This window comes from Hyperolius riggenbachi, chromosome 6 (genome assembly GCF_040937935.1).
Source record: "Hyperolius riggenbachi isolate aHypRig1 chromosome 6, aHypRig1.pri, whole genome shotgun sequence".
Classification (NCBI taxonomy): Eukaryota; Metazoa; Chordata; class Amphibia; order Anura; family Hyperoliidae; genus Hyperolius; species Hyperolius riggenbachi.
Genome location: NC_090651.1, coordinates 272115098 through 272130970, shown reverse-complemented (window position 1 = coordinate 272130970; position 15873 = coordinate 272115098). Strand labels below are relative to the sequence as shown.

General features: G+C 41.5%; 1 protein-coding gene across 3 annotated transcripts in view; it reads right to left on the bottom strand.

Annotated features, from left to right (window-relative positions):
- Positions 1–12503: 12503 nt before the first annotated feature.
- HYOU1 (hypoxia up-regulated 1) overlaps positions 12504–15873 on the bottom strand; it is a 79292-nt gene continuing 75922 nt past the window's right edge. For 2 of the 3 annotated variants that reach the window (XM_068240860.1, XM_068240858.1), the window contains exons 23-25: positions 15117–15363; positions 13499–13579; positions 12504–13360 (exon numbers count right to left, since the gene is read on the bottom strand). In XM_068240860.1, the coding sequence (XP_068096961.1) occupies positions 13308–13360; positions 13499–13579; positions 15117–15363 (381 nt within the window). In that variant the 3' untranslated portion in view covers positions 12504–13307. Of the gene's footprint in view, positions 13361–13454; positions 13580–15116; positions 15364–15873 lie in introns of all 3 variants that reach the window. The other variant, XM_068240861.1, reaches the window with a different exon arrangement.

Sequence of the window (15873 nt, the reverse complement as noted above, 5' to 3'; positions counted from 1 at the left end):
TCTCACTTTATGTGCAGTAAGGATGAGTGATATGTTGAATTAATTCAGGAGACCAGCACAATTCCAGAAATATAAAAATTTTATTTTCTAGGATCCGGCAAAATGAAAACCAGCACATACACACAAGGTAAAACAAAAAACGAACAACATAGTCATATGGTCTTTAGCAAGCTATAGTATTTTTTTTTTTTAAAGGGAGCTGTTGTGTGCCACCTAAGAAGGCATTTAAAGCTGAAATCAGGCACAGGAACTTATAATAAAGCCTAGCTTAGCTAATCACTGCTGCATAGTGTCTGGCCGGACCCCCCCCCCCCCTCCCACACACACAAAAAAATCATTTTATGCTGTGGCCATGTGTGCTTGTGCAACTTCCTCCCTCAGCAATGCTTTCTGCCACCGTCTCCAGTACAGTAGGCAAGGCCACAACCCTCTCCAAAATCTACAGGAGGTTGTGTCACAGGTCAATAGCACTCTGTCACCATATTTTAATTTTTCACAACATGGGGATCTTGTACCAGTGGTCTTATACACACTTTTTTTTTTCTAATCACTTGGCAGCGATGGGCAAGGGTTATTTTATGCCCTGGCTGGTTTTGCCAAGTCTGGAGCTTTGCTTTAACCTAACTTAAGCACTACTTGCATAAACAAAAAAAAAAAAAACAACAAAAAAGTAGATTTGTGAAGTCCACATTTCGGAGTAGCCATCTTTATGATCCCACCACTTAGACCTTTAGTCAAAGCAGATCACTCTACTATAGACCTGGACCACTGCACATCTTCCAGCTACTCCAGAGGGAAATATGATCCATAAGTACACTTAAAGCGGAATATAACTCTGCATTTCAACTTTGCTCTAAAACATTATTTACAGCATATTATATGCAAAAAGCATTTTTTTTTTTACTAGACCAGCATTGGAAGGGTTAAACACAGAGGTTTTAAGTTCCATGCAGACCTTCAGATAGTTACATTCTATTTAGTTATATGTATATATTTAGAAATGTTACACACTCTTTGGCTGTCCTCCAACTCCTCAGTGAGAGAGATGAGTCACAATAAACACTTAGATACATTTATGTAAACAAAACGTATCTAACTCAAGTTCGGATGCGTCTGCAGAAATCTCTAGGGACTTTAAAGCCCTGTGTAACCCTTCCAATGCTGGTCTAGTAAAAAAAAATGCTGGTTGCATATAATATACTGTAAATAATGTTTTAGAGCAAAGTTGAAATGCAGGGTTATATTCCGCTTTAAAGTGGAGCTCCAGGCAGAGAGATCAGTATATGTAAAACTTATCTGCCAAAAGAGGATTTCCCTAGTTTTATTCAGCAATTCTGTAATTTAGGGAACTGAGCAGCACAGCCAGCAATGTGCCCTGCTGTTAGGAGACTGCAGGTTAGCAGCTTATCATTCTGCTAGCTCCTCTCGAAAGAACACTCCAACTATTAGAACACTAACATACATAAAGTGCACCCTCCACTGCTAACGTGAATATGGCTGTAAAGGGCATTACAAGAAGAGAATATTAACAGGAAATCAGGTATTTCAGTATTTAGGCTCAAAACACATTTAGTCGTCACTTTTCTTAATGGAAAAACAAGGTTAAACTACAATTTTAATTTTTTTTTGCATGAAAATCTGCTTAATAAAATCATTCCAAATGTTTGGATACATCTAAAACAGAGCATAGGTTGGCACAATGCAACAGCCCGAGTCAAAAATGTTGAAGGCAGCAGAACATATTTGTTTTCAAGGCATTAATGAGGTTCTAAGAGGTCCTAAAAGTCAGAATTTGTATTTGTATCACATTTACAATAATAATAATAATATCAACAACTATGTACTGTGATGGTCTACCTAAACAATCCATGTAATGGTGGCCATACACGGTACAATAAAAACGTTCGATTATCCAGTTTTTTTTATCTAAATGATCGAATGAAAGTTAAAAAAAAAATTCGATCAAAAAATTCGAACGATTATCCCGTTTTTTTCGAGAAAAATCAGATCGGACATGCTGGAAAAATCTTTATATTCGACCTAACGGGATAACCTAACTAAATTATCTAATCGAAAAAAAATTGAAAAATTGTACCATGTATGGCCACCATAAGAGAGAATGTATAGTGTTATTTGGTTTATTGGCCAACTTTAAAAGGTCTATAAAAAAAAGGAAAAACTGGCAGTTATGGGAACAGAAAACAAGTCCATTTACTGTTACACTAGCAATGTCTCCAGAACTGGTGGAAACTAGGTCCTGTTTTTTGTGTAAATATTCCATCTTTATTACACACAAGTAAATAGACCAGTATTGAACTCACAAAACTGGTCATATTAACAAACAAATACAGACATTTTAAATGTCATATTTAATAGCTTTTAATTACATTTTTACATTCCCCTTTAAAGCATAGGGCACAAGCAAATTGCTCTTCCCTCAAAATTCTAAAAATGGAGCACCAGCAAGCCCCATTCTTTTGAACTTGTGAACATGAGAACTACAGGTGTATGCCACTCCTAACCATGTCATACTCTGATCTCTGTAAAAGCCACAGCACGGTGACATGTATAAAAAGACATTGAGGTAGACTACTTAAAGGGAACCTGAGGTGAGAGGGATATGGAGGATGACCTGTTTATTTCCTTTTAAATAATGCACACTACCTTGCTGTCCTGCTGACCCTCTGCCTTTAATGCTGGGAATACACAATGAGTTCTCAGCAGATTTACTGGCCAATTGATTTTCTGATCATTTTCCCAACCGATTTTCATTCACTTCTATGAGAAAATCGATCAGAAAAACAATCAAAATCAGATCGGACCGGTCATAAGTGATCCGTCAAGCCATCTGCCAAAGAAACTCATGGTGTATTCCCAGCATATAAACTAAGCTATAGAGCCTGCAGATCAGAGGTCTATGACAAATCTGACAAGATTAGCTGCATGCCTATTTCACGTGTGATTCAGACACTATGGATCAGAAAGATCAGCAAGATGCCAGGCAACTGGCAATGTTTAAAAGGAAATAAATATGGCAGGCTCCATTGATCTCACACTTGGGGTTCCTTTTAATATGCAGCCTTCCCTGAGAGACTTGAGTTCCACACTGTACACAGTTGTTGACAAATGCTTGTCTGGAAACTAAAATGTAGCTAAGCAGTTTTCTTTGCATGGTTACCAGTGGTGAAGTTAGCACAGTAAAGCATTTCTGAAGCACACCAAGTTAAAGAAAGAGCATATGATGAAAATCTACATAAAACACAGGATACTTACAGGTGCAAATTTTTCAGCTTTCATTAGTTTCAGACATTAAAGAAGGCATAAGAAAGTAAAATGAGAATGGATAATAAGGTCTGTTGAGCACTTGAGCTCCTGTATTGGATCAGTGAAGATATTCATCACATTGAACTAACAAATAGATAAGGTCTAAGGTCGCATTCACAGTGGGACGTTATGGTCGCACGTTATAAAGTCTTATAATGCAGCGTACCGCACTGCAATGCTAACCTTAGGGCCCATTCACACTTACAATCGCAGAACGCCGGCGATTACCGCCGGCGTTCTGCGGGAGTGATTTTCCCGCGATTAGCGCGGAAAAATCACTGGACACTGCGGCGGTTTTGGAGCGATCGCGATTAGCGTGCTATGCACGCTAATCACGATCGCAAATCGCGGAACGCTCGTCGCCGGCAAACCGCTGCATGCAACGCGGTTGCGGTTATCGCTAACCGCAACCGCGGCAGTGAGAACACGGCCACTGGCTACAATGTGTTTGCCGCGAGCGGGAATCGTGCGATTCCCGCTCAGGTGTGAATGGGCCCTTATGGCCCATTCACAGTGTGACGTTAAAGTTGCGTTAAAAAAAAATTGCAGTGTGTTACCCCTTAACGCAGACATGTTGCGACTTAAACTTCACATTAAACCGCAATGTCCCACTGTGAATACAGCCTGAAAGGCAATGGAATGAACAGTAGTCATTAGCATATTAGCCATCAGGGTATAAGCTCTGGAGCAAAATGCAATCTGGTCATAAGTTTGCACTAAAGCCAATTTTGATTGTATACTTTAAGATCACATGCTTAGGTTATAGGTCTTAGGCTTATTTCAGGATCACTTTAAGCCATTTTATAACCAATTGCTCACAGTAGAAGGTTTTAAAGCATACCTTAGCAATCAATTTTTTTCAAAAAGGACGCCTACTGTGTGTGGATAGTCGTGCGGATGCTTACCGCACCTGGAGTCTCCCTCCGTTCTCTTGTAATTGCCCAAGTTACGCTCTTCCTGGTCGGTGCCCTCCGACTCGGACATACTATGCTGCGCATGCGTAGTGTGTCTGCTTGGGCACCTCGAGACTGCACGAGTGGTGCTTACGTCATATGGAGTCGCTGGGGAGCACGGTCGCAAAGCGCCCAAGTGGACATACTGCGCATGCACAGAGTAGTATGTCCTGGTTGGGGGGCACCGACCAGGAAGTGAAGAACTCTGGCAATTACAGGAGAACGGAGGGAGATGCCAGGGCAGAACTCTGGCAATTACAGGAGAACGGAGGAAATGGAGGGATTATAGGGCACGGGAGGTGTGGTAAGCATCTGCACAACTCCCCCCCCCCCCCACACACACACACACAGTAGGCAACCTTTTTGAAAAAGATTGAGCGCCAAGGTAGCCTTTAAACACGTCCTCAGGCTGCACCAATATTGCACGTTCACAGATTACAAAGTTTCAGAGGAACTCAAGCTTCTTAGTTCACCCTTCTGCTTCCAGAAATGGTAAAAGACCCGTGCATGGCTGGCAAATCTCTATGACATGTTTGAAAACCTCCGAACCTTACTGAAGCAAATGCATGATATTTACACTTTAGACATCAATATAGCTGAGCACATTCTAAAAACAAATTTACTGACTTTACTCAGGGAAATATTTTAGGTTGTGGAAACAAATCATGATATGCTCAATACAGACAGGTAAATGTTATGGCAACTGTATCACCATGCCCTGAATTAACAATGATTGTGGAGCACATGGCTTACACTATATAGGGGGGGGGCATGAGCCAGGCTGCTTTCAGTTTGCAGAGGCATGAACCACTAGGGTCCTGAAGAGTACAGCATCTTGTTACCTGGAGAGAAAACCTCTCTCCAGGTACTCTCCTCCTGTCAAGGGAAAAAGTGGAAGGAAGACTAGGTAATATCTTCCTCGATTCAGGGTACCAGGTTTTAATTGGAAAATTGCAGTTCTTAAAAAGGACCTTGAGATAAAGAGCCGTATAAACTGACAATCAAATTGCAAACAAAAAGATTCATTGCTTTGGAACGATAAACAAGCTATTAAATAGCAGAAGTAGATCTTACCGACCACTCCCCTACAACGTGTACCATCACTGGAGAGGGACTACGAAGCAATGCGTGTGTGTGTGTGTGGCATTTCATGAGGCACGTAATTCCAAGTAAAATGGGAATGTTAGATTCTCAGTCAAGATGGCGCCAAACAGTTTCAGCTGGATTACCCAGAGTGTGTATGAGGTCTAAAAGGGTCAACAGGAAATCCCTTACCTTGTTTATACTTAATGTGATTATTTATACTTAATGTGATTGGCAAACCGGGAACATGACTACTTGTGCTAGATTTCAAATTTAGCATATGCACAGGAGCAGGTCGGATTTTTAGCGACCTCAGATGTCAAAGTGACCCCTAAGCACATTGTTCTCCCACTTACCCTGCTAAACTGGAAGTCACTATGGCATGCACTGCGTGGACGTCCCTCTACCATCTGAGTAATAAAACACATCGATAGCCTGCAGACTAGCAACATGTCTGTACAGACTCACCCCTGAACGTGCGTACAAGGCTTACACCTGCTTCAATATCTGGAACTGCCGTTTTCACTATAGGTAGCCTCTAATAATGTAGTTTATCATATTATGGTACCATATAAGATAAAGATCTATAATGTGTTTACAGAAAAAAAAAATCAGTTCTCATCAAATGTCATTTCAAAAATCTACAATAAATACATTATATTGAGATCAAAAAGGTTGCTCAGACAAGCTGAGAACTTTCTGGAACAGATCACACCGTCAATTTTCTCCAATTTGGAGACATTTAACAGACCTGTATAGAGAACTAAATATATACATATGCAAGTAAAGCCAAACCACTAACCTTTACAAAATGTGCATAAGTATTCTACATACCTGCACAAATATTAATATATTTGAGGTTCACATACAGTATTTTGCTGTGAGTAATATTGCTTCATATACAGGCATTGTGACACATGCAAACAGAAAGATCATTTTACACTATACTCGTCATTTAAAATAGATTCAGCTCTGACATGGCGAGGGAACATTGCACCCTTAACAGAAATAACCAGTTTTATTGTGTGCAAGCATGTTAATGGACATATTTCACCTGCAATATTTATCATACAGTTCAAGCATTACAGATTAAAAAAAAAGACACCTCTTACTACTTCCCACTTATACAACTAAAAACCTCAAAGAAATAAACACGCACACAAATATAAAAAAATAAAAAATTAAAGGAAAAAGTCCCAGGAAAAAAAAAAAAAAAAAAGTTCTGCAAACTCAGAGATCACAGATTTCTTTGTAACCGCAGATGCTGAGATTTGATACTGGAGAAAAGAAAAAAAAAAAACAATGGTAAATTAGCTAAATGCAGATGGTATAATGCCCTCTCCTAACAGGCCACATTTCAGTACTGGTAGTAGGGGGGTTGAGGAGTGGTGCACAGCAGTTCTAGAAGCTAAAACAGCTGTAAACTCTTGAGTAGCTACTGTATATATTTAATGAAACTTTACACCTTGCTTGGGTATTTGGACTTGTGCTGACAATACATAGCCATGGTCACCAGTATCCAAAGCTACTCTTAGACTGGTGGAGCAGAGGTCCTCCTCCGCTTCTGTTTAATTTTTTTGCGACAGTGGGTTTTTTAGATTTGAATCGACTACACTCAATTTACTGTACAATACAATGTATATTGCTACATAATAGTTAGCTATTAAAAGTCGGATGTCGGTACAGCTCGTTACTTTCTCTGCCATCATCTATCTCCTCACTTCCTTGTTTTCCCTCTGCCAAACCTTTCTTAGCAGCCTCTCACTCTTGTCTAGATTTCTGCCCCTTCACACCTGTAAATCCTACAGCTCAATCTACTTCTACTCCTCCTGGCAAACAGGCACACCATTACTAGCAATGTCTGTATGGCAGCACGTAAGAAAAGGCTAGAGGACTGTACCTTTTATGCAATAATGCTACACAACAGGTGGGACTTTAACCTACATTACATAGGATTTGGATGAAAGGACACCCTTTGCCATGAGGTTTCCCAGAATATGAATTTTAAACCAAGCTCTGAAAATGTATAAAATTTTTTTGTATATTTGAATCGATCATATCTGTTTGAGTATTTAAATTTAACAATGATGGAACCCTAAATTAAACCACCTCTGTAGCTCTAGATCAGGCTTTCTCAACCAGGGTTCCTTGAGTACTCTGCAGGGGTTCCTTTGCATTTCCCCCATTGTGGTGGTGGTGGGGGGTATAATAGCACACATAATAGGGGGTACTGTACAAAGAAACCCTAAATTGGGGGTCAGAATAATAATCAGCACATTAATAAAAAGCACTAGGATAAGGAGACAGTATAATAAGTGGCAGTAGTAGTGAAACACAGCCTCACCTACTAAAATAAATGCAGGGGTTCCTCGAGACCGAAAAATAGTTTGCAAGGGTTCCTTGAGATCCAAAGGTTATTTGCAGAGTTTCTCCAGGGTAAAAAGGTTGAGAAAGGCTGCTCTAGACGGTTTCTGATTATGTAAATATCCCAGTTCATATCTAATTTTGTTGAAATATCTTTACTACTGCACTATCCATTTGCTATCGAAGGGCAGCATGGTGGCGTAATGGTTATCACTCTCAGCCACGTGTCTGTGTGGGTTTCCTCTGGGCTCCCCAGTTTCCTCCCACACCCCAAAAACATACAGATAGGTTAATTGGCTTCCCCTTAATTGGCACTAGACTACATAATACAAGCATAGAATTAGAACTATGGTAGGGATTCCATTGTGAACCCCTCTGAGGGACAGTTAAGCAACAAGACAATATACTCTGTACAGCGCTGTGGAAGAGGTCAGCACTATATAAATATTACAAATAAGAATAATTATTTAGTAACAGCCACTGACAAGATATGTTTAAATTATTAATCTGAACATGATCAATCAGCTTCTGTGTTCTCAGGTGAAGATTTTGCATTTTCCTCCTGAATGCTCCAAAGGGCCTGCTTAGCTGATGTCACTGAGGGCCACAGCAGTCAGAAAGTTTCCATAACAAGAATCTGCTGTCAAGTTAGTTTAAACCATTTCCTAAAATCTTCAGCCTGACTTTAAGCAGAATACCCTCTGGGATATACAGGCAGGAAAGAGCAGAAATATGCTTTCTAAAGTCTGTCATGGAAACAAACTTTCTGACAGAATGCTTCACATAAAATATTCCACTATAAAACTGTGAAACAGTTCGCAGAAAGATCTCCATTCCAGACATCGAAAGTATAAGTGCTAAGTTGCCGACACTTAGGGCCCTTTCACACCAGAGGGATTTTTCGGCGTTTTAACGCCACGGCCGAAGTTGGCGTTTTGCTAGGTAAAAGAAAGTCCATAGACTTATTTTACCTTTCACATCTAACTCTGCGTTTTGGAGCGTTGCGTTTCAACGCTCTCAGGAGCTTTTTCAGGGCTGTTTACAGCCGAAGTTGGCTGTTGGCGTTTCAATGATAGTCAATGGAAAACGCCAACTTCAGCGTTTTCAAAGCCTTTTCAAAGCGTTTTACAGCTATCTTGTTCACTTATTTTTATAGAAGAAAAAAAAAAAGGACGTTTTCATATGGGCTGTAAAACTCTTTCAAAACGCTTTGAAAACGCTATGTATTGGCGTTAAGCAAAAGGCTGACTTTCAGCCTTTTCTACCGCAGCCTCTAGTGTGAAAGAGCCCTAAAAGGAAGAGAAACTGAAAATGTCAGTCTTTTATAAATCTGACCCAATGTGCAAAGACTACGGTGCACTTTTGCTAGTAGGACATTAGCGTTTCACCAGACAGATCAATCAGGATCTCAGCGCTTAAAGTTCTGTGAACATTAACCATGCCTCTAAGAGCCGGTTCTCATTTTATCTTCTGCCGAATCCCTTCCCAAAGCAGCAAGTCAACAGAAATGGCGAACAGACCCCATGCTTTCCTACAAGAACACTTACAAGAAAGCATGGAACCATTCATGCCCATTCTGCAACACAAAAATCTGAAATGCACATTTTTTTCGCACATCAAATGCATAGTCACAAATCCGCTCCTAAGTGCCTCCCCAGCATAGTGTGAACTGATTCTTAAGGTACCCACACATCTAGCTATTTTGGGAGCCAATCCATCAATGGATAATTCTCTCTGATCCAAAACAGATCTGTTGGCCGCCATAAACTGCAGGCCAATTCCCAGGCTACTTCAGTATGAAAGCTTTCGGAAATCGGCCTCCTCACCAGGGCTGTGGAGTCAGACCAATTTTGGGTACCCGTAGTCTGAGTGGGAAATTTCATAAACTGAGGAGTCTGATGATTTTGTACAAAATCCATAGCCCTGGTAAGTATTAGACTAAGGAGTAGGAGCCATTTTGGGTACCCGGAGTTGGAGTCGGTGGTTTCATAAACTGGGGTGTCGGAAGATTTTTGTGCCCCGAATCCACAGCCCTGCTCGTGACGCCACCCCTGGCCGTGTACCCCCAAAATGTACACTCTTCCTAGTGCCTATGCATTAATACTTTACCTGTCTGGAGTCCACACTGCCCTTCCGCATTCGCGCCCTATGTGGCTGCCGTCACACACGCTCCCCATGTGCAATGCGTCGGCAACCATGTGGGGCGTAAACGTGGAAGTGCGGACGCCGCATTAGTAAATCAATGCAGGGGCAACTGGAGGGGGGCGGGGGGAGGAGGGGGGGGGGGGGTGTCAGGACAGGTAAATTGGTTGTATCAATTGAGCATGCTTTTGCAGCACCGATTATCCAATTTGATAATTATTGATTCAGATAGTCGGTTATCTGCCAAAACCACAGATATAGGGCTTCCTCCTGTGTAATCTTTATCGGGGTCCTTCAATATATACATCTTTGTTCAACAACAGAACAAGTGTGTTTTAACCTCCTTGGCGGTAACCCCGTGTGTGACACGGGGTAAGCCGCCGGAGGGTGCCGCTCAGGCCCTGCTGGGCCGATTTTCATAATTTTTGCTTTGCTGGACGCAGCTAGCACTTTGCTAGCTGCGCCAGCACTCTGATCGCCGCCGGCCCCTGCCCGATCGCCGCTATCTGCTGCGGCGCGGGCCCCCCCCCCCCCCCTCCAGACCCCAGCGCTGCCTGGCCAATCAGTGCCAGGCAGCGCCGAGGGGTGGCCCGGGACTCCCAATGACGTCCCGACGTCAGTGACGTCATCCCGCCCCGTCGCCATGGCGACGGGGGAAGCCCTCCAGGAAATCCCGTTCTATGAACGGGATTTCCTGATCGGAGATCGCCGAAGGCGATCGAAGCGGGCGGGGGGATGCCGCTCAGCAGCGGCTATCATGTAGCGAGCCCTCGGCTCGCTACATGATTAAAAAAAAAAAAAAATTTTAAAAAAAACTGCTGCGCTCCCTCCTGGCGGTATTTTTCATACCGCCAAGGAGGTTAATGTAGGTGGTAAAACAAATGCACATCCACTCCAATCACTAGAGCTTACAATGTTGTGACAAATAAGGGTGCCTTAAATAAGAACTGAACTGAAACTAGCATAAAATTGCTAATTTTTACATTACTTTATAAATCATTTAGTCAACGTTTGCCCATTGTAAAATCTTTCCTAATCCCGGTAATACAATCTGAAATTTATCACAGGTGGGAGCATGTATACTGCTGTCAGGTGCATCACTGTGATAGGTTTGTTGACTTTCTGTTCCAAAGCCAGTAGAGAATTCCGCATAGCTAAACAGCCTAGGCTATGACATCACTGGGAAAGCAGGACTACATAAATATACAGCAATATATACTGTAGATATAGGAAGGGTTTCTATTGCTGAAACCAGGATTTAACGTAAAAGTGGGTATCCCAAATAATTTTGTTTTGTAATAAATTATAGATGGCAACAACAAAGTTTTGTGCTTAGCACCAGGTGTGACATTACGATTTAACAGACAACTATCCAATATTTGCAGAAATGCCAAGAGCTACATCCAGGCAGGCCTCAAAAGGATTGAAGGAACTAAATGTAACAAAACACAAAACACTTAAAATAATCATCTGTGTTGAGGGTTGCCGATTGTTTCACACAAAAAAAGCCTGATTCAATGTCAAAATGGTGCTGGAAGCATATTAGCTCATCAGGTATGTATTTACTAGGTCAAAGATTACTTCATTTACATATTTACCTACGAGAGGGTAGACAGCTGGAGACCCCTTTTTAAAGGGGGTAGATCCCAATTTATTTTTCTTTACAAGTGTAAGAAAGAAGAAAAAAAAAAAAAAAAAAAAAAAAAAAAAAAAGGAAGCACTGAGTTGAAAAGTGATGCATGGTACTCAATCGCTCAAGTTGAGCAGAATTAGCATTTGCACAGGCATCAGGAGCATTAACTTGATTGAATCAGTCGTAAGCTTGCGTGTTTAGCAGGGCTATAGGAGACTTATGTTCAAGTATTTTCAATTTGGAATTAAAAACAGGCCTCCTGATCAGTAAACTCATTCTTGGTCTGAGACTCCAGAATATTAAAGGCAAATGACCAAACAAATAACATTTAAGAGTATGTCAGCAATGGCCTTTTCCATATTTTTTTCATGTTTTCTTTAAGTTTCCTTTAAAGGACCACTACAGCAAGAATGGTGGCACTTTGCTACTGTAGTTGGGTATGTAACAGAAGTTGAACAAGAGTTCCTATATACGTTGTCCAAAAGTGCCACTTTTTTTTTTATATAAAAGCTTCTCATTTATCAGCAGGGCCACAAATGTGGATCAGGGACTCCCCTCTTCACTTTGTCTCTTCCACCTGACAAAGCAACTAATAGCCATTAAATCTCTACTGTAAGCGGATGGTTTAGAAACAGCCTTATCAGTCCGCCGACAGTGCGTACACACACACACACACACACACACTACTGTCGGCTGACCGAGGGGGTTTCTGAAGGACAATTTGTTGCCACATGTAGTGCGTGTGTACGCACCTTTACTGACAGGTGAGCAGCTGTGTGCAGAGAGGAAATGGTAGTCTTGCCCTGTTCCCATCTGTAGACAGGCCAACAGGTGAATAGCGGAGAAAAAAAAAAACTGGCGTTTTGTAGCTCAAAATATATTTAACATTTTACTCTATTGAAAATATTTTAATAAGTGTAAAGCATACAGAAGGTCACCATTTTCACTCTAGCAGACCTTTTAGAGATAAATTACCTTTAAAAAACCATTACAACTGGCAAAAGTCAGGTAAACTACGGAAAAACATTTATTGTTTTTAAAACAAATGAATTCTCCCGAGTACCTAAAATCTTGAATGGATTGGTACTATATGCCCAGTGTTAGACCTTTGCTAGCATCAGTCTGCTTAAAGAAAAAAAACTGTAGCAACAAACACTACATTTCTTGTATATAGATTTCATATCTTCCAAAGGGGCTAAACCATTTGGTTAATGCTGGCCACGTGACAATTTTACCTTTCATTTCATAGATGCAATTTCAGTTTGTGTGGTAAATTATATAAAAACTTTCAGGAAATTTGTCTTCGAGGAAAACCCCCACATTTCAGATTTCTCTTAATTCATCTAGAATCTATAAACAAATAATGGAACGACTGACCTGAAACATGTGTCACCAATATAACACTTCTAGAATTGTGATACTTGAATTTGTGGGTGGCAGACCACAGGTTCAGAGCAATAGTTAATATAAACAGAAATAAATTAACATAGAAATGGCCTGGGTGGAAATGGGCTATTTAGGCTGAAGGGATGTGGTCTAGAGTTGGTTGTGCCAGTTCTCAAGTGGAGGGGATGTCCAGAATCCTCTTGTATACATTCACAGTTAAATTAATAGCACACACACAAATCTAAGTGGCGCTCTGACAGAATAGATATATACATCTTGTTTTCCGGTTTTAGAGGTAAATAAAGCAAGGAGGAAAAAAAAAAAATAAAACAGTTCAGATGGTATGAACAGTCAAGGGTCCATTACAAAAAAAGTAATGTCAATAAGTATGAGTGCCAACAGCAGACAAGGGTGCAAAGCAATTATAGCTCAGTCTTCTGGTTGTCCTCTGCATTTTCTTGTTGTGTTGTGGACTCTGATAAAGTAAAGAAGCAGAAAAAAATAAAGTTAAATGTTGCCCAGACCTTTAAGCATCTATGAAAGTTAACTATAGCTCATATAAACCTAACATTGTGCTCAGAGGATTATAGCTCTTGTTCATGTCTACGTGTACCTTCTTCTGAACCAGCTATCTCTAGCATCTTCTCTCCTACTACTGGCGGCTCCTCTGCTGGCTCTGGTTCATTTGGTTGATCTGGAAAGAGGACATACATATGCTTAGAAGCAAAACTCCAACAAAACACACTTTAGCTGAGAGTCAAAACTGTTAAGGTAACCTAAAAATTAAATGAAGATGATAGGCTGATGGACACTTAAGGTAGACCAACCATATGAAAATTATCCTTTATCAAAAAATTGGCAATGCCACACTGAATGAAAAAAGAATCCATACGCCAGCTGTTGACATCAGATATGAAACAATTCAAAACTCCCCTCAGCGTTTTTCCGCCTCGCTCCCTTTCCCTCCCTCCTTCCCCTGGGCGGCACAGGACGGCAATGCGTCCTGCGCCGCCTCTGATAGGCTTCAGCCTATCAGAAGCCGGCGATCCCCGGCCAATCAGAGGCCGGGATGGCCGATCTGCTTTACGGCGCTACTGCGCAGCAGCGCCGTATGATGTAAACACAGGGGATTTCTTCCCGTGTTTACATTTTGCCTGCGAGCCGTGATCGGAGGCTCGCAGGCTGTTCACGGAGACACCCTCCTTGAACTGACATGGAAAGGCCGCTCGTTTCCATGAGAAACCACTTGCGACCTGCCGACGCCTATCGCGTTAGGCGGTCGTTAAGTGGTTAACAATACAAAATGCACAGTTTTCATGCACATAAAAACAAGCATTTCCCTAAACTGCCTTGTGTATATGGAGATTCCTTAACTTGTAAACCGAGTCACTTAATGAGTATGCATTTCAGGTGTTCTGACTCTACTCTGCCAAACTTGGCTAGATGACCCTTACTGCTAGATATTATGCTGGCTCATAATTTCTCAGTTTTGGTCTGCTTCAAAATTTCTCTTATAGGAAAAAGTGCTCAGAAAAACAAGGGATGCAGCCTCAGAGTGGACGAATAAGCCTGCAGTGGAGTATTATTCTGTAGGTTATTGGTACATGGAAAGCAGAAACCTGTAAACACCGCATAATGCAATAATTATTCAAAAATAAGTTTATCACAATCTCTTTGTGCGTGTTCCGATTCTCAAAATTTCAGCTTCAAATGCATTTGAAAAAACTCTTAAAGAGACTCTGAAGCGACACTAAAAATTGCTTTTTAACTCAAGATGGGCAGGTTTGCCCCTGCTAAAACGCTGCTATCCCGCGGCTGAACGAGAGGTCTTTACCCCCCAAATCCCCCCCCCCTCCCCCCTGCAAAATCCACAATCAACATGGTCGTAGATTTTGCTGCTCATGGAGGCAGAGCTAATGGCTGTCGCTCTGCCTCCATGCACGTCTCTCAGCCGGCGGATCTCCACCTCTCAGTGAAGGAAGACTGAGGGGGCGGGATCAGCACTGATAGACGCGCTGAGAGGCAGGGCTGCGGCCATTAGCCCTGCCTCAACAGGAAGCACTGCCCGGGAACAAGGGAGGGGATTTGGGGGGGGGGTAAGGACCCCTCGTTCAGCCGCGGGATAGATGCGTTTTAGCAGGGGCAGACATGCCCATGTTGATAAGTTAAAAAGCGATTTTTAATGTCGCTTCAGAGTCTCTTTAAACAAGCATTTTATAATTACTGCTTACCTTCTGACCCTTCTGTTTTGGCTTTTATAATCTTCTCCGTGGTGTCTGTAGCATTTTCTCCATTCTGTGCTTTTGTGGTGTTGCTTTTCGGCTTGGGTTTGGGTTTCGAAAATTTGGCCTTGTTCAGCAAGTACTGAATTTCTCGGTCCAGAGCTCCAAGTTTTAGTTCGATATCCTTAGAGAGCAGGACAGGTTTCTCGGTGGCAGATAACTTGGCCTGGTCTGCTAAAGTTTCTTTCTTCCAAATCTGTAGGGGGAAAAAATGGCTTTTTTAACTCAGGTTTTAAATGACAGAAAATAGATGTAAACTGCCGGTTATCAAAAATAAATCATATCCTGAAGTACAGTACAATGGACCCAACTTACTAGGGAATTTTTAACATCCCTTGTGAGGATACCGCAAACGATCCAGCAAAGATGGACTGAATTTGCACGAGCCACAGTTTATTTCACAACAAAAACAGCCATTTTTTGTCCGTTTTACGAGAACATTTAAACGGACAGATGAAGGTTGCTATATTAATAACAGAGTTCGAAGTTACAGTTGGGGGAGTGGTCACCCGGGTACCGGATGTCTACCGATTAGGTTAAGCTAATTATAATCAAGGAGAGTGTAAGTGTGATTTTAAAACCTTTTTATACATTAAAAAATGATCTTCACTATTGGAGTTCTTTAAGTTTTTAGCATGGACTGTTGATGAGGCACTGATGGCAGAGGAGATTAGGCCCCATCTCTTTCCCCAAAACAAGCAATTCC